Below are 26169 nucleotides of genomic sequence, written 5' to 3'. Positions count from 1 at the left end.
ATATAAATATGCATTACATTGAAACATGACACGCTGGACAGAAAAACAGAGTTAAAAATACAGTTTTTCAAGTGGGCAATAGGCACTGAATGTGTAATGAGTAGATGTTGGTTTCAGTGCTATGATTCCAGTCTATTGAGAAGTCAGTCCCTGTGGGAGATCCAGTCTTGCTGGGATGGGCCAGACTGTTTATCAGTCGCTCTGCCAGGAAAATCAGTTCTTTTTCAGCCCCACCGTCCTCGTTTTGAGACCAGTATCTTCCCAATAGTTTATTAAACATACATGTTAATTCAAAGCATCATTTACTTTTGACAGCATTCTTGCACGAATAGTAAAAGCATAATGAGTAAAGGGAACAATGGCACTGCATGCAGTTACTCTGTGGGCTGCCCACTGTCGATGGACCTCTGGCATTCCTGAGTCACGGCCTCGGGCCTCCTGCCCAGCCAGTAGGGGCTGCCTCTCACTGCCAAACTCCCAGACAAGGACAGGGACATTTGGGGGAGGTTACAGGGCAACAACACACCCTGCACGCCGCTCAAAAAATGTCAATTTTTGAGGATAGCTAGAGGCAGCCTCTGCTCCCGGGCCATGCGCTCTCTCGCGCTTCCTCATCTGTCAGCTGCAATTACTCTAATCTTCCCTGGAGTCTTTAATCCTTTAAGAGTGTGCAGTCGGCTATGAACAGGTGGCTCCTTCTGTCCTGAGGAGGTTTTTGTCCTGCAGGACTATTTGGATAGGTAATCTCTCCCTCTGGCACTCAGACTGCACTGGACGTACGGTCCCCTGACTTGCTGCAGAGTCCATCTCGTCAACATGGATTTTCTCTACTCCTACCAGCACTTTTGCTGCCTTCCTAAACATTTCCTCAGTTTCCTCATCAGTCTAGTGCTGGTGGAGTGAAATCCTGTGGTTCTGGTGCCACAGGGTGGATGGCAAAGCCCCTGCCTGAAAACCACTGGAGCAGGAAGGAAACCTGTGGTCCCTGGTACCTGCAGAACAGCCCACAAAGTAAGAGGCTGATCACCAGAAGCTATGGGAGCAACATATGCAAAAAAGGTCAGCATTGTTCTTTTGATCTTGGTATTATTGACTGGATTTTGTGTGTTGAGGTGAACTATTTATCATATATGAATAGTGGCTCTGATTGGATTAACTTTCCAGGAAATTACTGTGATTATTAAAGAAACAGATAACAAGTAACAAATATGTACAGTTATTAAGATTCACTATTTTAATTATGAAAAAAATTGTTTGAAGAAAGTAAATATTCCAGTGTGAATATTGTGGCAAATACGTGTCATAAATTTTAACCTTAGACATTATACCTTCACTGAAATATGTATTAAAATATATTCTGACTATATCCATAATGAATGATTTCTGAAATGAAACATTATATTGTTTCATTTGTATCTTTGTATGATAAAGGATAAAGAAACCCAGGCTGTACATTGTTTCACTGCATTGCAATTTAATGACAATTTATATTTCTGTCTTGGTTAAAACATTCTAAGAAAGCTTCCTTGTAAATATTTGAGAGATCCCTATTAGCCAAAAAATCTGCTGCTACAGTAGGTCAAACATATGAAGGCTGATATCAAATGAAGCATTCAGGCCATGTTAATCAAATAGAGGAGGTGGCTGAACTTACAAATATTTGAGAAGCAGGACCAGACTTACTGCTTGCCGGGTGGTGGTAAGGGTGTTGTCCACAGGGCTCAGAGTTCAGCAGAGCTACAAATGCTAGAATACGTAGGCTGGCAGGAGGGCCCTCTGCAGTTCCAAGGACAGTTACAGGGACACCAGAACCAGGAAACGCATAGTCAAGATCACAGGTCACAGTGAGCAGATTCACTACCTGGAGTTTCCAGTAGGACAGTATGTGGTAGATGCTCCTCAGCCTGGTCTTGCTTCTGAGCAAAACCTCACACCTTAATATCTGTGGGTTTAGAAAACAAAAGTAAATAAAGGTGGGAATGGGCCTTTCCCTCAACATAACCCACACAGCTGCAGGGCAGGATCCCAGCGCTATGTTCTGCTCTGTGCTGGGAATGTCACCGTGCATAAAGGCCGCCATTTGACTTCCCCTTGCCAGCTTGTGGGCCCATTAGGCAGCAGGCGAATGCCTGACCTGGGCCTGACTGTACTGGTAGCAGGCCTCAAAGCCCAGCGCTGCCTTTCATTCCCAGGTGAGCTGCTGGGGAACCATCTAGAAAAGTCTTTAACTTTCATATGCTTTTATATAATAAGTTGGTGTTCTGATAAAATGCCATGCATATCAGTTTAATGAAAATAATTTAGTGAAATTCCAGGCACGCTAGTATGCTTACGCTCTTGAAATAATAAATATACTGCAAATACTTGTTAAAAGAATCAACTAAGCTAAATAGTTATTTCTGGCGACAGTGTTAATAATAAGTAATGAAATATATTTGAATATTTTTTTATTACATGTTTACTATGATTCCAGATAAATCAATTTTTTAATTTACAATCAACAGTCTTTAGAGACTAAATAAATCATTTGCTTGTGAGTTATCATGCTGGCACATGAAAGTGGTGGAGCAAGGGAGTGAGGAGCCACAGAGTGATCTGAGAGTGAGAAGCGACAGAGTGATCCTTGGTGTGAAAGTGGTGGAGCGTGGGAGTGAGGAGTGGCAGAGTGATCCTTTGTGTGAAAGTAGTGCAGCGTGGGAGTGAGGAGTGATTGAGTGATCCTTGGTGTGAAAGTGGTGGAGCGTGGGAGTGAGGAGTGACAGAGTGATCCTTGGTGTGAAAGTAGTGGAGCATGGGACTGAGGAGTGACAGAGTGATCCGAGAGTGAGGAGCGACAGAGTGATCCTTGGTGTGAAAGTGGTGGAGCGTGGGAGTGAGGAGTGACAGAGTGATCCTTGGTGTGAAAGTGGTGGAGCGTGGGAGTGAGGAGTGACAGGGTGATCCGAGAGTGATGAGCGACAGAGTGATCCTTGGTGTGAAAGTGGTGGAGCGTGGGAGTGAGGAGCCACAGAGTGATCCTTGGTGTGAAAGTGGTGGAGCGTGGGAGTGAGGAGCCACAGAGTGATCCTAGGTGTGAAAGTGGTGGAGCGTGGGAGTGAGGAGCCACAGAGTGATCCTTGGTGTGAAAGTGGTGGAGCGTGGGAGTGAGGAGCCACAGAGTGATCCTAGGTGTTAGTGGACATTTAGAGCTGCAACAGCACTGCTGTCTTTTCTCAAAGGTGACTTAAATTCCCAGGGAAGTAAACTGCTATAGTCCTGCCTCTGGTTAGAACACTGTGTGGCTCTCCAACATAGGACTCTGCCCCTGATCCAAAGGTCCAATCCAGTAACCATTACAGTGATTTCAAGGTTGGGCCCCTGTCGCTGAGCAAGGCTCTTAATGCCCACTTGCGCAGGACTATAGCAGTTTACTTCCCTGGGAATTTAAGTCACCTTTGAGAAAAGACAGCAGTGCTGTTGCAGCTCTAAATGTCCGCGTTTTCTCAGTTGCAGGTCACTTTGGAGGAAAGAAGCCAGTAAATAAATAAATGTAAAGGAAATTATTCTCTGGTCTAAGAGTTTTAACAGTATATTGCATAGTGGCGTAGATAAGGATGGCTGTTTCACAAAATAAAATGAGGCAAACAAAATACAGCATTTCTATCAAACAATATTTTTACTTGGTAGTTTTCCTTAAATGCTAATCCCTCCCCTCCCCCAACAAAGCAAGACTGCCCAAGAAACAGGCATAATAGGTTCATAAACAACCTTTTTAGAGCATTTCAGCAGTGATTATACCCCTAGTGTATAGCTAATGGCTTGTGATGAGAAAGGCTTCTTTAGGGGGATGTAAAAGTAAATACTCTGCATTTATTCTTATTTTTCTATGGTATGACTTTTAGATTTTCTAATGTAAGAAGAAAATGTTTAGCTTTCCCAAGAAATACAAAAGAGAAGATAGTCACAAGGGGAATTGTGGTTGACTTTCATCTATCAGTTGTAGAAATTCACACATTAAACTTACCCTGAGTATATTTGTCAAATGCATGTTTAAAAAAGGGCGAACGGGGACATCCAGTTGGGAAATGTTCTGCCTGAATACCTGAACAGATATGTCTGTGTGTGTCTGTGTGTGTGTGTGTGTGTGTGTATGTGTGTGTGTGGATTATGTTTTTATTACATTGTGGGGATCAATGTAATAAAAACCTGTTATATTGACCTTGTGTGAACTGTTATTCTGGTCCCCACAAAGATCTGTGAAAGCAATCAAAAAACTAAATATTTTGTTTGGTTACTCATGATTAAGGTCAGGGCTGGGTAGGGGTTAAGATTGTCATGTTGGGATTAGAGTTTTCCCCATAGAAATGAATGGAGAGTCCCAACAAAAATAAAATTAAAAACCTGTGTGTGTGTGTGTGTGTGTGTGTGTGTGTCTGGAGGGCGGCTGCCTCGAAACCCTTTAGGCTAATCTGATTGGCTGTGACAGCAAAGAAGCCTCACCCATTGGTTTAGTGTCTGTGAAACCAAGATGACAGGTATCAGTAATTAGGATGCTGCCACTTACTGGTTCACTCTCTCCTATTTAATTATCAGTAGGTGGGGGGGAGCTGTTTCAATGATAGACGGAGGTGCAAAATGTTGACCCAACCCCTGTCTTACCCTTAGCCTTCTTCCCAGTTGATTGAGCAATAAAACACATTATTGCCATCATTCTCAACAGACCATGCGTGGAGAACAGACAAGCAAAAGGGTGGGTGAGGGGGTGGGTATTACATAACAAGCAAATAAAAGCCACAGCACAATGCTTCTTTTCATGGCTACTTTTGGGGGAGGGGGGGTCCTCTACTTTAATTCACAGCCAGGACCAAACAAGCATGTCTGTCCCATCCTGGTCGGCTGAAAAACAAACCTAGTGTTTTCTACGTCTTTTTTATGAGACATCTCAAAGTCTCAGTTCTCCAGTGTCAATGCGGCCCATGGCCATGGGTCTCTAATGGCACATGCAGCATTATGGGAAATGCGACGTCCACATGCTTCGATACAGCACCACAGCATGTAGCTCACTTCCTGTCTGGTAAATAAATAAATATGTAGGGGCACGTTCCTTCGTACAAAACAAAATGAGATAAGACAATGCATTCATGCAGAAGTAAACAGTCATTAGCAAACTGCCAAGCATTACAGGAAGGGCACCAGGAAGGACAGGAAACAGAAGCACATGAGGTAGAGGTGGAGGAAAAAGAAAGGGGTCTTTGTTTAGGGGCGAGAGTGAAGATGGGTCTAAACAAATTAGTGTAGCTTGGCGAGAACATGGGAAGCCACTGAAATGAGCGCAACAGGATGGTATATAGGGTCTTTACAGGGGTTGCAGAAAATGAAAGCCAGTCTTATGTAATCGCTGGGAATAAGAAACAGGTTAGTGCCAAGAATGTCTGCAGCAAACTGTCAAAAACCTGTTCAGCCTTGGCCTGCAAACCAGCTGTTTATTTGACCATTGACTGCATTTCCTGTGGAGATCCCCAGGGGGCAGGAGTGAGATCTTTCTGCTGTTAGCTGGACATGGGGAAGAGCACATGGGTAATACCTACACTATCAAACAAGCAAAGCAATAAGCTGTGTTTCCTGCCAGGAGATGCAGTTATATAAGAATAGCAGAAATACCAACTCTGAGTTTTTACAAACACAATGACATTAAGGTGCTTTTTGAAAGCAAAAGGCCTTTTAACACTAACACAGACCTTTCCCTGAAGTAATGGTCTCGTGTAATTTTGTTCCCCGACACAGCCAAATATTCAGAATTGCTTTTTAGAGGGATTGCAAAGACTTCATCAATGCAAAAATGTTTAATAACTACAAAATTCTCCTAATGTGGCACTGGGCAGCCCCAAGATTATTGACAAACACTTTTTAGCTGGATACTCCGTGGCATTTTGGTACAGTTAATAGGTTAGGGTTAGGCTTAGGCTTAGGCTTAGGCTTAGGCATAGGCTAGGGGTTAGGGTTAGGCTGAGGATATACTACAACAACTACTACTATTACTACTACTACTAATAATAATAATAATAATAAATGATAAATGATGATGACTATATTATTCAGGCAGATGTACAGTAATCTTATGCATAGTGGTTTAATAATCATTAATATAAATTTGCCTGTACTCTGAAGATTACAAAACCAAAACTAAATTAGCTTAATTATATTTACCCAGTCAGTATTAACTCAGCAGTTTTGGACACTGAGGCCTCTGTATTCATGGAAAGCACCGTAATAGGAATTCGGTGTCTGCCGAACACACAATACTCTTTTGTACAGTATAGAGAGTTAGGTGTGCAACAAGTCATGGCTGGTGAGCTTCTTATGAAATGTCCTACCCCAAAGACCCACAATAAATGCATTAAAAGTCACAAAAGCTGAGTTTCAGTACAAGTACTTAGTGGGTCTTTTTCCTGGTTAGCAGGCAGTTTGCTAGTGAAATGAACATGACAATTGCTAGATCAAATTCCAGGAGAGGCAGTGCCACTAAAGCCTTTCACCTACCCATTTTCCACAGCTGTTTATTTAAAGTAGCTTGGAGCTTATTACTGGGATCACGAGCACAAGGTGCCTTCTTGGGTGACAGGATCCAAGGCTGCCGGACACACACACATAATTTGGAGACCTCCATTTGCCCAGCTGCATGCTCTGGGTCAGCAGGATGAAACAGGAGAACCCAGAGGAGACCTACAGAAGTACCAGGTGGACATGCATACTCTGCAAATACAGACAAGCAAGAGTCAGACCCAGAACCCTAAGCTGCTTTGTGGGGAAAGGATTTGCCAAAATAATCATTATTCACCTTTCCAAAAAGAAGGCAGAATGACATTTTTTCTAAATGACTGGGAACCGGCACATTGATGTGCTTTAAATGGACTCCTTTAGCCTTTCCCATTAATTTGTTTATGGGGGATTTTTGAGAAGGCGTTGAGGAGGGACTGGCATATTTCCCAGACAGCCAGTGTATTCCACTCTGCGAAGGTAACAAGATGAGACAGCCGTGAGTTCAGCTGATGTGCCCTGATGCGTCCCCGCTTGTGAGAGCAATGTGGGGGGTGCCGAGAACACCTGACATCGGAGGAGAACGCCCTGCCGCAGATGGTGTGCAGCACATGCAAGCAGATGCTGTTTACTTTGCATTCGCGGAGACATCCTTGTTATAACTCCTGAAACTCCGTCACACCGGCACCAGGAAGCGGAGATAGCGGGGACTGTCACGCGAGACACGTATCTCAGTCCCTTCATCTTCCAGGCATGATGACGCATGTTGCCACGTGACAGAGATGCCCATCATTTCAGCGTCATTTAGTGAAACACCGACTATTCCATATGGTGCCATTAAGCAACAGCTGTGATATAGATAACTAAGATTAAATAAATGCGGAATGCACAGCCATAATCAATTTTCGACGAGTTGACCACATATAATTCTGATATTTATTACAGTTATGAGTAATTAACTATAATACATAATGTCCATAATGTCTTCAAAAGATGGTTGTAACCCCCAAACACCCCCCCTTCCCCCTCCCTTGATCATCGATCATCGTTTTACCTCATTGAGCAATAACTGAATTTCTTCAGTAAATTTAATATGCAAAAGATGTTTGGAATGCCATCTGTTTCACAGAGAAGTAATTCAACTCTGGGGTTACTCTGGGATATATAAACATTTTTAATCTTATTTTATCAATATGGTAAATGATTTTATAAGTGATTTTCCATTTAAAATAGTCTGTAAACAAAGGATTGAGCACGCCTGTACACAAACTCTTCAAAGAGAAATATTATTTGGGGTATTTTTTTTGTTCTCTATATACAGAAACCAGTTAATCAAGGAAGCAAACATTTTCAAAATGTAGCCAGTGTACACTGCCTTGTTGAATGTGATACCACTAATGTTCCACTGGGTGGCGCTGTTATTCTAGCAACTAAGCTATTTCAAACCCAAATGCTTTGTGTGTCTTCTTACATGTATTTAGAAATTGCTTCACTATTTACAGTCATTTGTTCACTAAATTTAATCAAACTAAATATATTATAATAATCGTAACTGTATCACTAAGCAGACATTGTACATTTAACCATCATTAGATCTTAGCATTACTTAAAATTGACTGTGTTTGTCCAAAATCAGTAATCTAATGCAATTCATACTGTCAATCATAAATCACTGCTGTGCTACATTAAAAGTATATACTTGTAATGTACTAATACCCAGCACCATGGCAGAGTGTCAGCTGCCCAGTAACAAGCCGGCAGACACAGAAAGCTGTGTTTTGTGGCAGTTTAGGGACTTCAGAATAGAGCCAGACTGGTCACCCAGGCTGCCGTGCTGGTTCCGGAAAGAGCGCCCTCTGTAGTTAGAGCGAGGCGTGTGTAATTAACAGATGCATCCACAGATATTTGTAAAGTATGACATGCAGCAGTATGACACGCATATAGCTGCCTCTCCAGACGGTGACGCCCCACATCCCCAAAGAGGCACCCTAACCCTAACCTGGGCTTTTGGCTCCACCCTGCTACCTGAGCACAGTAACCCGCAGCCCGGAGCTTCGGACACGGGGGGCGCCTGCAATCCCTCCTGGACCTCCCACCCTTTTTGCTCCAGTGGGAGTCCCGGATTTATCCGTCTCCTTCATCCCCAAAACGACAACAAGCAGGCAACACAAGAAAGAACACCAAACTCTGGGGGGGGGAGAGCCTTAAAGACGACCAGTACGAGAAGAAGAATATGGCTTTAGAGGTTATAAAATGTAAAAGGCAGTGAAAAGCAGCCCATAAAAAGGGAGTGTAAGCGTACTCCCCCCCCCAGAATGGCAAACAGTCTGCACACTGCCTGGGAACGTGCCTTTCTCCATATTTTCCTGTTTACGATGTAACACAAAGGAAGAATGAAATATGTCTACGCAAGGTGTGTGGGTAATTAGCAGAGCTGGGCGCTGCTCCGTGGCCTTTGCTGGTCGTGTTTGTCATCTGAGAAACCTGAAACCCCTGCGTGTAACGAGAGCGCAGGACCACAGCTGAAATCTATAAAAAACCTTTGTGTTCACAACATATGAGGGGTGTAACATCATCGTCACTGCACTGGACGCGCAGAAATAACTGCTGCAGTGGGGTTAATAAAATATGAGGGAAATCGTCTGGTTCAGCCTGGAAAGGTCAGGTGACCACCGGCAGTAACTGGACCCAAGGGGAGCCAAGGCTTCTGGTTCACCTTGACAAATAATATGATATGTGGTGGCCCGTCATAAAGTCACCCCTAACCCCCCCCCCCATTGGCACCAGTTCATAAAGTCACCCCTAACCCCCCCCCCCCCCCCCATTGGCACCAGGTCATAAAGTCACCCCTAACCCCCCCCCCCTAACCCCCTCATTGGCACCAGGTCATAAAGTCACCCCTAACCCCCCCCTAACCCCCTCATTGGCACCAGGTCATAAAGTCACCCCTAACCCCCATATCCCCCCCCATTGGCACCAGGTCATAAAGTCACCCCTAACCCGACCCCCCCCCCCATTGGCACCAGGTCATAAAGTCACCCCTATCCCCCCCCCTAACCCCTCCATTGGCACCAGGTCATAAAGTCACCCCTAACCCCCCCCCCATTGGCACCAGGTCATAAAGTCACCCCTAACCCCCCCCTAACCCCCTCATTGGCACCAGGTCATAAAGTCACCCCTATCCCCCCCCCAACCCCTCCATTGGCACCAGGTCATAAAGTCACCCCTATCCCCCCCCCAACCCCTCCATTGGCACCAGGTCATAAAGTCACCCCTAACCCCCCCCCCCCCCCATTGGCACCAGGTCATAAAGTCACCCCTAACCCCCATATCCCCCCCCATTGGCACCAGGTCATAAAGTCACCCCTAACCCGACCCCCCCCCCCATTGGCACCAGGTCATAAAGTCACCCCTATCCCCCCCCCTAACCCCTCCATTGGCACCAGGTCATAAAGTCACCCCTAACCCCCCCCCCATTGGCACCAGGTCATAAAGTCACCCCTAACCCCCCCCTAACCCCCTCATTGGCACCAGGTCATAAAGTCACCCCTATCCCCCCCCCAACCCCTCCATTGGCACCAGGTCATAAAGTCACCCCTAACCCCCCCCCCCCATTGGCACCAGGTCATAAAGTCACCCCTAACCCCCCCCCCCCCATTGGCACCAAGTCATTAAGTCACCCCTAACCCCCCCCCTAACCCCCTCATTGGCACCAGGTCATTAAGTCACCCCTAACCCCCCCCCCCCCTAACCCCCTCATTGGCACCAGGTCATAAAGTCACCCCTAACCCCCCCCCCCTAACCCCCTCATTGGCACCAGGTCATAAAGTCACCCCTAACCCCCATATCCCCCCCCATTGGCACCAGGTCATAAAGTCACCCCTAACCCCCCCCCCCCCATTGGCACCAGGTCATAAAGTCACCCCTAACCCCCCCCCCCATTGGCACCAGGTCATAAAGTCACCCCTAACCCCCATATCCCCCCCCATTGGCACCAGGTCATAAAGTCACCCCTAACCTCCCCCCCCTCCCCCCATTGGCACCAGGTCATAAAGTCACCCCTAACCCCCCCCCCATTGGCACCAGATCATAAAGTCACCCCTGACCCCCATATCCCCCCCCCCCCCCATCTACTTGGTGCCAGCAGATTGATGTTTCCAGCACTTTCTGGAACTGTTGCTTGAACAGTCATCAAATATGTGGCTCCATTTCTAAAATTAACCCAGAAATCCAATCTGAATTGACCCAAATGTTTATATGTGTAAAATTACAGCTGAGTCCATAGTTATTTAAAATTCGGCTTCACTACCTCGAAACAATACTAAGCTTGGAGTACGATCAATAGGCATGTTCTGTGCTGGTGTCCTGTTTTCAATCATATTGAATATTTAAAAAATCTATGAAAATCTCAGGTTATAGCTGGTATGGTGGCCTGTGAAGGGATTAGCGAATGATAGCCCTTGTGTTCTGTGTGCATATAAAAGCAGATGGACTCTTATTGCACTGAACCCCGTTCAGACGCTTGCTCCTGCATTGTTACAGCAGGCTTCCCTCCTCTGCCCTCTTTGTAAAGCCTTTGTTGATTGTAACGCTGCTCGGACTGATTTTACCGCTGATCTGGGTACCGTTTCACACTCTCCAAGCACATAAATCCCAGAAGCTTAAAATATTCAATTACAACAGACAGAGGCTTGTCTATATAGGTTACATTCCAGAAAAAAAAATATTTTTACATATTTTATATATGTATTTTATATATTCCAAGATGATGAACGAGAACTGGAAATATTTCAGCTTTCTGCTGAAGAAAATGAACATTTTTTATTAATTATGACTCATAGTTTGGAATAACTAGAACATTTAGTCTTAGATGTCACTGTAATTCAGCTGTAATACCTGTGAATATTCATGATGTAAAATAAATATGTATGTAATGCCACCAAACGCATGAATCGGGACAGTTCATTGTGTTTATCAGCCTCCAACTCCACAGCAAACCTGTGCCACATTCCCCTCACGACTCCTCAGTATACAAAGGGGCTTCCCCACCCACATCAGCCCCCACCGCCACTAGCCCTCCCCTATTCAGTGCTTCAGTGATCTCCTGAAGACCCTGTGGGCAGTAAAGACTCAGAGGCTGAGTGGGCTTCTCCTAGCAACGGCTCACGGTAACACAATATTCTTTCACAGTCCCTTGAAGACTCCCAAACAAGCCCAGTGCTTTCTTGAAGAACATCTTGTGAGGGGCTACTGTACTGCAATGTGAAGTTGGAACAGAAAGACTCAGAATGCAGAACAAGGGGCTGCAGAGGAACCCCCCCAGTCTAACCTAACTGCAGCCAACATTGAGATCCCCTCGGTGGGGGGGGGGGGGGGGGGGGGCAATGGCTGGTAGGTGGCAGTGTATTGTTTGCTGCTGTTTCAGGTGTTGACGTTCTTCTTTTCGGTCCCTACAGAAGGCGCGTGACTTTAAACAGCCATGCACAAGAAACGGGAAACAGCTCAACGGCAGGGGTGAGTCCCCCCCCCCCGCACCTGTATGGAGGGACAGTGTATCTACTGCATTATCACCCTGCATACCTGCCACCTCTATCAGCATACACTGTGTGGCTCTGCTGTAAATGCATCATCAATTACATAATGTTCACACTTGCATAATTCACACAGGAAGTAAATAGAGGCGCAAACATGGACTCAAGGCATGAGACCAGAAAAAGATTCAGATGAGAGCTGGAATTTAAGTGCTGATTGACCAGTGTGGAAAGTCCGCAACTGCCTTGTTCACACAGGCTTAGTGAATCTTTTCAGTAGCAGGAGAGTGTTCAGAGTGGGGTTATAACTGGCCTATGTGTTTTCAGACTGTATATTTTCAAAATTTTAATAAAATTAGGTGTTAGCATTAATTCAAAAGTGGTGATTGTTTGTGTTTTTCCAGAATCAGCAACCTAAAACCATTTGCTTTCTAAAACAAAACCATACTGTCATTCATAACAGAAATAATAAAAAAAAGCTATTGTTAGAAACATGTTTCCAAGCAGCGACTTGGAGGTTCCTAATCCAGGCCCAGAGAGATGCAAGAACAGTTACTGACCAAAAGTCTCAATTTCAGTGACCACCGACTGCAGCTCAGTAAATGCAAACCATGCATCTGATTTTGGAGAAACTGTCAGCTCTAACCTGAATGAAGTCAGAAATGCTTAGAGTTAAACCATAAGTAAAGGTGGCATTAGTCTGGTAAGAAGAAATAATATTTTGTATTTCTGCTACAGTTAATATTCAGCAGCAATGTTTCAATCAGGAAAATGAAATAAAGTAGATAATCACCAACCACCCAAGTATGATAACTAGGATACAAACACGATTGTCCCTTGTTTCACAGAGGTCTTAAAAGCCGTCAGATGCACACATAGCTGACTGTGAAATTGTTTGGGAGACTTACAGTTAAAATGAGCCATAGAGCTTAAAAACGCCACTAATGCTGAAAGAGGCAGGTCTCCTGCAGATCACCAAGGCAGCCCGAAGCAGGAGGGGGCGGGGCTGTGGAAAGTCCAGGTCATGTGACTGTTTACTCGAGCTCAGCCAGACGAGCATGCTTTAAAGGATTCGGTGGCTCAGTGCAGCCCGGCGGCTCAGTGGCCAATGGTCCCCCCTTGCAGCCTGGGGACACAACGGATGCACAGCTGGGCAGGCTCACTATGACACAGAGAGTCACACACGGCTTCTTCCCGGCCAGGGAGTCAGAGAGGCGCAGGGACGGCATGGTCAAGTCAGGTAGGAGGCAGGCTTCCTCGTCGCGCCATGGGGCTCCCCAGTGCCCCCCAGACACTGACAGACACATTCCGGTAGCCTTGTTTACCTCCATGCTTCTTGCACTGCAACACAATGTAATATTGTCAAAAATTGAACAAGAATTTGTTGCCAATTGTTGTCAAGCTGAAAATTTTCCTGCAATTTGAGAAAAAAAAAAAAGCTTGACATGAACACTGAGATGCCTTTCTGTGACAGCTGCTGGTGCCCATGCTTCGTGGTCATACTGCGGTCGCATTTTAGAGCATGCTAATAGAGGCAGAACACCTGCACACTGATACTGTGTCAAAGCCCGGCAGCAATTTTTCAAGAGTAAAGCCAGAGAGTTTCAGTTTCTGGGACTGGGATGGGCCGCTGAAGTGGGAATAAGGGGCAGTATTGCGTGCCAACAGGAGCTTGGGGGGGTGTATGGCTGTATCAGATGCTTTTGGGTAAGTGTGGCGCATATGGGAACATCCTGGCCGCTGTGCCCTAGCCCCCAAGCCGCACCCCCCCACAGGATGTGGCCGGCAGTCTGTATCTGGAATACCAAGCCCGGTGTCACACAGCCTGGGGAATTATTTTCCGACATGCTGTCAGACATCTCAGGAGGTACCAGGATCTGAAGCTCACTTCTTTTTCTCCAAATTTACTCCTGCCACCCCCACGGCAACATCTGTTTACCTTCAAAACAGGGTGAAAATCACATCTGAAGGCATCAGACACAAAGTTAGTAGTTTCTCATGCAGCACCTGTAAATGCTATTTTAAAGAAGAGGAAATTTCAGGCTTTTATAATGCAATAGAAAACCACTTCAGGAGTATTTCCTACTTAAACTGGTTTATGTACGTTCTTGTACTTTGCCACTCTTTGGATTCGATTCCTCAAGCCTCTTAATGTCCTTTCATCACAGTATTACCTGAATGTTTAACTACCGGGGCACTTGAGTTTACTTCATCAGTTAATTTTTTAACCATACTGCTGTTCTTTATGATATGCGTTCAGAAAAAAGAACAATGTTTTCTAATGCTCAAATAATCCTTATAAACTTTCAGAAATACTCAGAAGCTCTTAAATAATATTTTATTAATCATACGTTGTTTTTGAAGCAGTAGTGTTTTCTTTGCACAGATTAAACGTCTGACTTTAAATGGCTTCATTTGGCTTGACTCATTACTCATTCGCATATTTGCATGTTGTTCCTTCTGAGGTTAGCTGGCTGCTTTTTTGTATGATGGTTGTTTGCTGAAGTTTCACTATTAGTTTCATGGTGAGTAGGAGTGGAGACATTGATGTTCTGGCTGTGAGAACGGACCATCCCCCCCCCACTCCATGGGAGACTGGCATTTCTGGGCATCCTCTGCTTAAGCCGGCGTTCCCATGGAGACCGGCACTGTTCTGTTTGTATACAATCTGGGCTGAGAACAGATTCTCTCACCCCCCGAAGACCTGAGAAATGCAGGCCCACAAGACAGCATGGAAATGGGCAGCTTTCCTTGCTAATGTCATTCAGGACTGAAAGGGCACCACGGACAGTGAAGAGCTCAGCCGGGGCGGGTCTTATACTCACTAATCGTGAGGGCTGAACTAAACGAGTGGAGCCAGGGCATCCTTACATAAGGCTATAATTATAATATAATGTTTTCTGTACAGATTTGCTTTGTTTTCTTTTATTATTTTCAGCTGAATGTGAATGTGTGAAGATATATGGTGTCTGAACAGCAGGACGTTACCTCATAGCTGTCCTAAAAGACTGAACTCCATGTGTTAGGTGCTACTGAAACACTACTCAGCTGTCCCTAAACATGCAGCCACACTGCACACAAACAAACATACATATGAAAAACATAGAAACATGCAGAACACAAACATATGTAAAACAAATAATACACTTTACACACACTCACATAAATACAATTTGCATACATATGCATTTGTGTAATAGTGTGAAGGATGGTGCAGGAACATATTTCAGGGTAAAGAGAGCTAGAAGCTACTTGAGAACATCACCCCATGTGTCCATTTGAACTGAACACTGTAATTACATTTTCCAGAATTATGCATTAAATACAATAAGCCTTGGCTCTTAGATCAGGACCACCATGAGAAATCTCTATCCCAATTCAGGGGCTGATCTTTTGTAGATCGCATTTTTCTAAAAACCCACGCAATAAATCTTGGAACAAGTTGGGCTGCAGAGCAGGTGTTCATTTTGACATCCATGTTTTATTTAGTGTTAGACTTAGTCAAATGACTAAAGCACATTTTAGTCATATTGTAGTCATTATTTTAGTTTAAAGAAACATGATGAAAATGATCATTGTGATCATTCTGTCAAAACTGTAAATATAAAAAAATAATAATTATTATTATTAATAATAATAATAATAATAATGCATTTGTATAAGAGAATGATGCAGTTCATCTGGTTTTTATTTTTAATTGTCAGGCAAATAGTGCATTTGATTTCATAATCGCCATTAACACATATTTCATTCACATTTCTGTTTTACTTACGTTAAGCAATACCCACTTCACCAGGCCATATTTTTGTCACAAAATCAAGACTGCAAAGGATCCATCGGGTGGATCCTCACGGCCCAGGAAAAGAAGGAAGCAATTCTAGGCCATAATAGAAACAGCATCTGTGTGGCAGGAGAACAAGCGAGTGGAGGAGACTGGGGGTCTGAAATTCATAGACAAATAGAGAAAACAAAGAAGCATAGCTTGCATTGGGCTCCTGACAATCTACGGATGATCAGAAATGGCATCCAACTTGACTGCAGCAGTGAACAGAGGATTGAGTTGTAGTCCTTTAAACTTTGGCAGTCATTTTATGGTCGATAGCCATCTCTTCCATCCCAGCCCAGATCCATCAGAGTCTTCTTACCCAGCCCGATATGAGGAAGGGCTGAGGCCAAAGGACAATTCTGAAATATTAAATAGCATAGGTGGGTCCGGTTCCACTTGAGAAATGATGCTTCGCCTTGCCGAGTATGAAACCTGACCCCCCACCCCCCCATCCTGGAATGGCTGATTCATCAGGTCCCATCTGATTGGCCTGTTCGGAGAGATGGAGCTCTGGAGCTCTGGGAGTTGCCAGATGTACCACCTTCATAGAGACATCCACCTACTTCACATTACACACTTCACTGGTTTGCACAGCTGGACATTTACCAGAGTTAATTATCTGGCCCAGAAATTCAACAACCCATCACCTCTGGGTCACCAGTCCAACCTTTATAGCACCTGTTGTTGCCCAAGGTAGGGGTGTATCAGAGCCTACAGTGGGAATTGTTTAAGAGAGTGACATGAAAAAGGAGGTCAAGTAACCATGGCAGTTAAGTTGAACAAGTTGGGCAAGGAATCACCTTTGTAAGGACATCAAATCACTTGTTAGCAAAAGGATTGTTAACACATGAAAAGTGTTTCCCCTACAGGAGACCAGGGGCAGAGCTGCCTCAAGTAAAGCAGATGCTATAAGTCTCAAGGTTCCCACATTCAGCTCAGAAAGAATCTCAGATCTCCCCATGGTCTGCTCACCCAACTCGCTAATGATGCAGTCTCTGCGTTTATCACTTTCTCACAGTTTCTACTTCCAGGCAGCCTTTTGATCTCTTAATCATGGAAAGGCCAACTGCATGCCACCATAACCCCCCTAGAAATAACTAAGTATTTACATTTAATATTTAAAGAAGAGTGTGAAACGCCGTTGAATATTAGCTAAAACCTGTATTCATAGTTTAAAGCAAAGCTGTACCCCATATTGGGAGACTCTCTGTCATTCAGTTATTCTTTGTCCAGAAGCTCAGTCAGTTAAATAAGGGTTGATACTCTCTGCGCTCAGTGAGATTCTCCTAAAAGCTCTGCGAACTTTCCATTGATTTTGCCCCTCCTGCGGATTAAGTGTCAGCAGTCTGTAAGGAGTCTGTACCCACCACTCCATCTCTCTCTCTCTCTCTCTCTCTCTCTCTGCTACACCCTTGAGAAAAACCTTGAAAAGAACATTAAGGTGCATCTCTGTGACACAGTCTCCATACTACTAGATCATACAAGATGCACTTTAGAGCATTCTAATGCTAATAGAAGCACAACACCTGAGAACCAATACTCCCGATACCTTCTATACATCTTTGTGGGATCTGACCGACCCTGTGGATCACCATTCTGCCCCTGGTGCTCCCCCCTCCTCCCCCAGCCTCGGCCTACGCTGACCTGCAACAGGAGGAGCAAGAGGAGCCACGACAATGTCAGCACCGAGACATGCTCACAGCTGCCGGCTACGTGCCCCATCCAGATTACATGGAGGAGGACAATGATCTGATCAAGCCTAAAAAGCTGCCTAATCCAGTGAAAGCCTCTAAAAGCCACCAAGATCTGCACAGGGAGCTTCTGATGAATCACAAAAGGTATGGGCTCCCACCCCAAAGTGCTCATCTAACAGACCCTAAGTTTCTATGGTTGGGGGTGCAGGGGTTGAATGGCACATCTGAACACCCAGTAACTGAAAGATGCAATTCTTATTCTGTTTGAATTAATCTCACAGTTAGATACTCCAGTAGCTGATGTAAAACAGAGCCAGTTCCTGAAAGGGTAATATGCAAGTAAGCCATCCTAAGATAAAATGCATATTTGCTCTTCTAATGATGCTGATGTAGGCCTTCAGATGACAGATAGTCAATAAATACATCAATATCCAGATAATGTTCTGTGATTAACTTTAAAATAGTCTCCTATTTCAAGAGGGCCATAGATGATTTTGGAAAGGGTTGTATAACATATAAATATTGCATACAAGATATAAATAATATAGGTAAAATACCAAGAAAAATCACAATAACTGCACATACTGCGGTGCAGCACATCCCCGCGAGGCAGATGCAGCAAAGGTGCATGCAAAATAGGCACCAAAAGGAAAAACCTTCAGCATTTCGGGGTGGATGTAAACGATCTGAATTGTAATGATACTGATTAGCTGAAGCCTAGAATGAGGGAGCTGGCTGATGGGGATGAGGCTCAAACCCACACTCACAAAGCGCCTTTCTCTGGAGCTTGGTGCCTGTGGCCTCCGTTAGATCCCGAAAATACGATTTAAAAAGCCGCTGTTCTTTTTACAAACTCTTCTAAGCACAGGAGTACCTGAAAAATCGGAGGTGGGCCCGGTGTGGGGGGCTATAAAAATACACCCAGGCCTCATTCAGCAGCAGAGTTCCAGTCTAACAACCAGATTAAGTGAAATGTTCACTAAGTGAAAATCAAAAGGCGAAACCACAACTGTGCTTAGTACTTGACTCCAGTCTTTCATGCACAATTTATTTTATCCTTCATGAAGTGGACATTTGTAACATTTAGTACTTTTTATCTCTCTCACTCCTGTGTGCATCACTGTAGGGTGAATGACTTTTCATCACCAATGCACACATTGGTAGGAAAATGAGTTTTTTTTATTACTGCTCTATTTCTGAATGGTAGCTAACTGAGGTAACTGCTAAATGAGGAGTGTTAAAGCTGGCCAGCTCCTCTCCAAGTTCGCTGTTCTGTATGTTTATGTATATATTTTAAAAAAAAAGGTTGAAAATCCTTGTCCTAGAACACTATAGTATACATTACATCTACATAGCACAATTATTTCAGATGACTTCTGCATGAAGAAACTTCTAGAATTAATCTACAAGTCACACGTGGACTGGATCCTATCCCAGGCAGTTTAGGGAGACACTGAGTGTGATGCAGGTACATTACAGTGTCTACACGCCTTGGGCAATTTAGGTAACAATTAACGTAATGACATGTCTTTGGATTGCAGGAGAAACCAAACAGTGCAGGGGCGCCTCCACAGACTGATACATACAGACAAAGTGAGGCAGGACTCAGACCCCTAACCCCAGAGCTCGGTGGGGCTGCTCTCCTAGGGCGCCTCCACAGACTGACGCATACAGACAAAGTGAGGCAGGACTCAGACCCCTAACCCCAGAGCTCGGTGGGGCTGCTCTCCTAGGGCGCCTCCACAGACTGACGCATACAGACAAAGTGAGGCAGGACTCAGACCCCTAACCCCAGAGCTCGGTGGGGCCGCTCTCCTAGGGCGCCTCCACAGACTGACGCATACAGACAAAGTGAGGCAGGACTCAGACCCCTAACCCCAGAGCTCGGTGGGGCTGCTCTCCTAGGGCGCCTCCACAGACTGACGCATACAGACAAAGTGAGGCAGGACTCAGACCCCTAACCCCAGAGCTCGGTGGGGCCGCTCTCCTAGGGCGCCTCCACAGACTGACGCATACAGACAAAGTGAGGCAGGACTCAGACCCCTAACCCCAGAGCTCGGTGGGGCCGCTCTCCTAGGGCGCCTCCACAGACTGATACATACAGACAAAGTGAGGCAGGACTCAGACCCCTAACCCCAGAGCTCGGTGGGGCCGCTCTCCTAGGGCGCCTCCACAGACTGACGCATACAGACAAAGTGAGGCAGGACTCAGACCCCTAACCCCAGAGCTCGGTGGGGCCGCTCTCCTAGGGCGCCTCCACAGACTGACGCATACAGACAAAGTGAGGCAGGACTCAGACCCCTAACCCCAGAGCTCGGTGGGGCCGCTCTCCTAGGGCGCCTCCACAGACTGACGCATACAGACAAAGTGAGGCAGGACTCAGACCCCTAACCCCAGAGCTCGGTGGGGCCGCTCTCCTAGGGCGCCTCCACAGACTGACGCATACAGACAAAGTGAGGCAGGACTCAGACCCCTAACCCCAGAGCTCGGTGGGGCCGCTCTCCTAGGGCGCCTCCACAGACTGACGCATACAGACAAAGTGAGGCAGGACTCAGACCCCTAACCCCAGAGCTCGGTGGGGCCGCTCTCCTAGGGCGCCTCCACAGACTGATACATACAGACAAAGTGAGGCAGGACTCAGACCCCTAACCCCAGAGCTCGGTGGGGCCGCTCTCCTAGGGCGCCTCCACAGACTGACGCATACAGACAAAGTGAGGCAGGACTCAGACCCCTAACCCCAGAGCTCGGTGGGGCCGCTCTCCTAGGGCGCCTCCACAGACTGACGCATACAGACAAAGTGAGGCAGGACTCAGACCCCTAACCCCAGAGCTCGGTGGGGCCGCTCTCCTAGGGCGCCTCCACAGACTGACGCATACAGACAAAGTGAGGCAGGACTCAGACCCCTAACCCCAGAGCTCGGTGGGGCCGCTCTCCTAGGGCGCCTCCACAGACTGACGCATACAGACAAAGTGAGGCAGGACTCAGACCCCTAACCCCAGAGCTCGGTGGGGCCGCTCTCCTAGGGCGCCTCCACAGACTGACGCATACAGACAAAGTGAGGCAGGACTCAGACCCCTAACCCCAGAGCTCGGTGGGGCCGCTCTCCTAGGGCGCCTCCACAGACTGATACATACAGACAAAGTGAGGCAGGACTCAGACCCCTAACCCCAGAGCTCGGTGGGGCCGCTCTCCTAGGGCGCCTCCACAGACTGACGCATACAGACAAAGTGAGGCAGGACTCAGACCCCTAACCCCAGAGCTCGGTGGGGCCGCTCTCCTAGGGCGCCTCCACAGACTGACGCATACAGACAAAGTGAGGCAGGACTCAGACCCCTAACCCCAGAGCTCGGTGGGGCCGCTCTCCTAGGGCGCCTCCACAGACTGACGCATACAGACAAAGTGAGGCAGGACTCAGACCCCTAACCCCAGAGCTCGGTGGGGCCGCTCTCCTAGGGCGCCTCCACAGACTGACGCATACAGACAAAGTGAGGCAGGACTCAGACCCCTAACCCCAGAGCTCGGTGGGGCCGCTCTCCTAGCCAGTGAGCCAAAGCTTATAATTAAAAAGGATCAGTAATCAATATACTCAACATGGATGCTGAGCTAGAAGCCCTGTCTTTGCAGAAGTAATGCCAAAGACTCCTGCCACATGAATCCTCCAATCGTAAGTTAGGATGTGCTTCTTCCCAAAGCCCAAAGCAATGCAAAATACCTGATGTCCTACAATCCCTAATGCACCATTGATATCAGGAGGCGGTTTCCATGTGTACAACAGCCCGAAGCGATCAGTCTAAAACATCTTCAGCACATAAAGCATGTGTAAAGAAGCAGGTCACTTTCCCATGTCTTAAGCCATAATTCCACGTATATCAAGCAGCCCTTGGGTCAGTCTTGGCTGGGAGATTTTCTCGGACTGGGGGGGTGGGTTGGGGGATGGGCAGTGCCTTTGAGCGCAGTTTGTGGTCTGTGCCTGAATATACACATGAAAAAATGACCTTATCAGACCTCTCGGAAATGACTTCATCCACTGATCTCTAAGTCGAGCTCAAAAGAAAACACGCCCCTTTCGTTTGACTAATACCGGCATTCCCTTACATTCAGGTGTTGATTTGAAAGAGGGAAAAAAAATCCTTCTCTTATGTTTATCAGTCATATCGTTCATTCTGCCAACGCAGCTCTCCTAGGCCGGCTGCCTTGTCTGCTAATAATCAGGAAAGTTAGCGCCTGGAGATACTGAGTGTCCTGTGTAGCAGAAGAGCAAGAGGATGTGCAGAAGTCAGCTGGCACAGCGCCACACCGACAATTAAGAGGGCATCCAGCCGGGCAGCGGGCGACAAAGCGTCAGGGCGCAGGGGGCTGTGAGAGTCGACCACGGCCCACCTTCGGGGGGGCACTTTGGGAGCAGCTTGCAGAGGGAGTGACCAGCGAGTCACCGGCACAGAAACAGAGGTCACAGCCCAGGACCCAGTTTCTTTCCATTTGCTGCCCTATTCTGGATTAGGCTGGATTTTTAAAGACGGAGAAAATAAGACAGAAACACACCCTGGGTTCAAATGTCCTTCATTTGACTGCTGTTCTCATCCCCTAAATAGACGGGAAACACAGGCCTGTCATGGATTCTCAGGAGAAACTGCGGTCAGGGGAAATCTCCAAGCCAAGACTTGCTGTCAGCTGTATCTATTAATGTGATTCCAGTGCGCCCCACTCCCCCATCGACAACTGTATGGGTGTATGGGTGCTGGCCTGTTTCCCTCATGATTGCCTGTGCGGTTTAATTATCACTGTGTTTCTGTTTTCCTCCTTATCAACATGGGCAATATGAACACAGATACTCCTGCCAAGCTAATGTTCCCTGAGTGCTGTTTTTGTTTCACACCTTACAGACTTGTGACTTCAGTACCCCCAGGAGAAATGGGCACCATGCTAATTTAATAATCTGCCGGAGATTCGCGTCAGCCTCAGTAATGCTGCTCCGCGCCTCTGAAGTGCATTCTGCTCTGGTCTCTTAGTCACAGTTTGCTATCAGCACTGTTCACAGGACAACTGAGAGGAGAAAAACAGTGTCTTAGCGAAATCAGGCTAATGAAAAATCCATCACTATCTAAGGCATCAGTAGGAAGTAAAATGTTGCAAAATTATACTTTGATCCAAGATTCTGCGACAGTTCTTAAAAAGGACAGTGACCACAGATTCAAACTAAAAATTAATTATTCACCGATTTATCATAGTCATACAGTACGTCTATATGCAGATGTAGTTAAACATAAAATGGCTTTTAAATCAGTACATATTTTAATTATGCCATGAATAGCTATACAAAGACACAAAATGTATTCAAGCTGATAAAACTAATTTTTAGCAGGTCCAGGTTTTGAATTGTCATTATTTTTCTGTTAATATAGTACTTATATCTTATAATTAGTATTTATATTTTATAATTAATATATTCCAGTATATTTCTTACATAATATTATAGGCTGTCAAATACTGAATTATTCACAGCTGTGTTTTAGACATATTTTTGTCTGTAGTTGGTAAAATCTGTTGAGTTATAAGCATGGCAAGAGTGCCCTCTACTGGGCACATGAATTTACCTGTTTTGCATGTTTCAAAACTACAGTTTTCTGATGTCTAATATGGAAATAACATTCATGCTTATCCGTGCACTGTGTTCAGCGAGGCGCACTTGTTTTGCAGGGCTGCAGCAGAAGTCCCCATTCACGGCCCCTGAGGGCTGAATTCTGTGGGTGTCTTTGTTCTGTCTGAGCACTTAAGTACTCAGTTGAACTCCCTGGGCTTGGGCCCCTGGGGGGGGGCTCCTTCTTTGAGACCGGCGCTGCATGGCTGAGCCTCTTCCTCTACCTGTATCTCTGCGGCACCAGGGGCGTGGGAGCGGAGAGCAAGCCAGAGCTCCAGCGTGTGCTGGAACAGAGGAAGAGGGAGCAGCTGATCAAGCAGAGGAAGGTGGAAGAGGAGGCCAGGAGGAAGATATCCCCACTGGAACAGGAGCTCCTCAAGAGGCACAAGAAGCTGGAAGAGGTACGTAGATGTACACAGAGAGCATGGAGCTGAGGACAGGCTGAGTGCAGCCCACAGATGGGCTGATCATACCTCAGAAGGCCTGAGCCAACAATGAAGGAGGGATCCATGTCAGTGTAACAACAGCCATTATGATGATTCTTCCTTTGTTCCAGCTGGAGAGGGAACAGGAGAAGCAGGAGGAAGGCGCGGAGAAAGCACCAGAGTTCATAAAGGTGAAGGAGAACCTGAGAAGGACGAGCATAATGAACACAGGTGAAAAGGAGGTGTGAGAAGGTACCCTTGGAGTCTTCGGGGATTGGAGGTGGGGCAGCCTCCCCGATGGGCCTGTCTGACAGGACACAAGCCCCTTCTTATCATGCAGCAGATGTTCTGAAGCCATGAAAAGCCCTTGTCTCTCCTTTACAAAAAATGGATACGAGCAATTGGACTGCAAAGGAGACACACCAGTTGGACACACAGTGAGCATCTCTAATGACACCAAGTGAATCTGCCATGTGCCCATTTGATCTGTATGATCTGAAAAGCAGGCCAGGAGGCGTGTGTGGATGTGAGTAGGCCTAAAGCCCGTGATATCTGTGGGGGGGAGGGGGGGGGTGTACCTCAAAAACAGGTCGAGAGGCGTATCTGGATGTGAGTAGGCCTAAAGCCCGTGATATCTGTGGAGTGGGGGGGTGTACCTCAAAAACAGGTCGAGAGGCGTATCTGGATGTGAGTAGGCCTAAAGCCCGTGATATCTGTGGGGGGGAGGGGGGGGTGTACCTCAAAAACAGGTCGAGAGGCGTGTGTTGATGTGAGTAGGCCTAAAGCCCGTGATATCTGTGGGGGGGAGGGGGGGTGTACCTCAAAAACAGGTCGAGAGGCGTATCTGGATGTGAGTAGGCCTAAAGCCCGTGATATCTGTGGGGGGGGGGGGAGGTGGTGTACCTCAAAAACAGGTCGAGAGGCGTATCTGGATGTGAGTAGGCCTAAAGCCCGTGATATCTGTGGAGGGGGGGGGGGTGGTCCTCAAAAGTAGGCCAAGAGGCGTATCTGTATGTGAGTAGGCCTGAAGCCCATGATATCTGTCTGTTTTTGGTGTCCTTCTCGGACCTTAGATCAGACAAGTTTCATAAAGTCTCTCTAATCTTCAAAAGGCTATTTGAAGCAGACCACACTGGCCTTGTCTTTATGATGAAAGACGGGGCCGAAGTTGCACTGATGTGACGCCACACAGCTGTGGACCCATGACGAGTGTAGATGTCCTCACACTGCTAAGCTTCATTTCACAGGGACTTCAAACTGTCCCCGCATGTCCTCCACAGTGGCCACTGTGAACAGCAACACAAAACAGACAGTATTACACGAAACAGAAATAAGCGCTTCTCTCGTCAAAGAACCTATATTACTGTATATATATATATATATAGCCAAAAGCTGAACTAATGAAAGTGGGAATATTTAGAAAAAAGTTCTACAATACTCATTTTGCACTTTAGCTTGCATGCATTACAGCACAATTTTGGACGTTAATTAAAATTTTGTACATTTTAAAATGACTTGGATCATGCGTTGCATAGCATAATTCATTAATAAGATGCATATCTTAACAGAAAATTGCAGGTAATCTTTATACAAAGCAGAATGTGCAACAAGAAGGCATTGGAGGTTTGCAGGGTTTGTTCAGGAAACAATCCCTGGATTATGGGCTCAATCTTTTTTTAGTGCCTTCTACAGGGGTGCATGCGATCTGATGCCCATTCATTATTCCCTCTGAGATTTCGTGTTCGGGCACCAAAAATCGAATTTTTGAAATGTAAGCTTGAATGAATGTTCCCCTGTAATCATATATGCTGGTGTCAGATGTAGACATGATCAATGGTCTGTATTGATTTATTGCAAAGTACAGCATGTATGTGTTTGTGTGTGTGAGAGAGAGCAAGCAACAGAGTTTAGAGAGAGAGACTTTGTACACTGTTTGGAGAGAGGAATTCTGTAACTTTCTAATATATTTCAGAACATACTTACTCCTCTTCAAATTGCTGTTATGCAAATATATACAGACATAGAAATAGCAACGTAATCTTCTCCTACAAAAATAATGAAGACATTTATTAAAGCTGCTTCTCCAATTTACGACAGCACTTTAGAAGCTAAATGTAGCTGACAGAAATTCTTTAAAGATTAATCTTTTAGTACATATGTGTACATTTTTTAGAATTAAAAATCTATTGCAAATACTATTAATTTATAGTCCTTTTACCTTTTATGTCGACTTTTCTGTAGTAATTCATTATCCATAATTTCAAATTTTGTTTAAATAAAATGCAAATGATCTTTAACTGTAGGAATGGTTTGCATAGTTTAATTATTATAATTATTTCTGATGTCCTTTTATGTTAACTTATTGATTTCATGAGCAGATACAATGATTTTTTCCCTGTTTTTGCACATGGCACAACAAATGTTATGAATAACAGATTATTGTAAGCAGCAGTATTTAAAAGATGGTCAATGGAAGTAAAACAAGGATGCGTTACTTTGTATTTCAAAATAAAGAATTAATGGCACATTCAAAAGAAAA

General features: G+C 45.6%; 1 protein-coding gene across 2 annotated transcripts; it reads left to right on the top strand.

Annotated features, from left to right (window-relative positions):
- The first annotated feature begins 881 nt into the window (after positions 1 to 881).
- Positions 882 to 26169, top strand: si:ch211-236d3.4 (protein FAM107B). Of its 2 annotated transcripts, XM_023794054.2 has the most exons (5): positions 882 to 1059; positions 11973 to 12030; positions 17501 to 17711; positions 23450 to 23606; positions 23762 to 26169. In XM_023794054.2, exons 1-5 carry the CDS (start codon positions 1036 to 1038, stop codon positions 23876 to 23878), a joined length of 567 nt encoding a protein of 188 aa, XP_023649822.1. In that variant the 5' UTR covers positions 882 to 1035; the 3' UTR covers positions 23879 to 26169. The 2 variants fall into 2 exon arrangements, with proteins under 2 accessions (XP_023649822.1, XP_023649824.1); XM_023794056.2 differs by lacking the exons at positions 882 to 1059; positions 11973 to 12030 and adding an exon at positions 13078 to 13287.

This window comes from Paramormyrops kingsleyae, chromosome 8, assembly GCF_048594095.1.
Source record: "Paramormyrops kingsleyae isolate MSU_618 chromosome 8, PKINGS_0.4, whole genome shotgun sequence".
In the NCBI taxonomy this organism is placed as follows: Eukaryota; Metazoa; Chordata; class Actinopteri; order Osteoglossiformes; family Mormyridae; genus Paramormyrops; species Paramormyrops kingsleyae.
This window is presented reverse-complemented; position numbering and strand designations above follow the sequence as displayed.

Excerpts from the sequence above, each read along its gene's own strand:
- si:ch211-236d3.4 (XM_023794054.2), top strand. The coding sequence starts at position 1,036 with ATGGGAGCAACATATGCAAAAAAG. Across the intron at positions 1,060-11,972 it reads GAGCAACATATGCAAAAAAG|AAGGCGCGTGACTTTAAACA; the intron begins GTCAGCATTGTT and ends CGGTCCCTACAG. Across the intron at positions 23,607-23,761 it reads GGCACAAGAAGCTGGAAGAG|CTGGAGAGGGAACAGGAGAA; the intron begins GTACGTAGATGT and ends CCTTTGTTCCAG.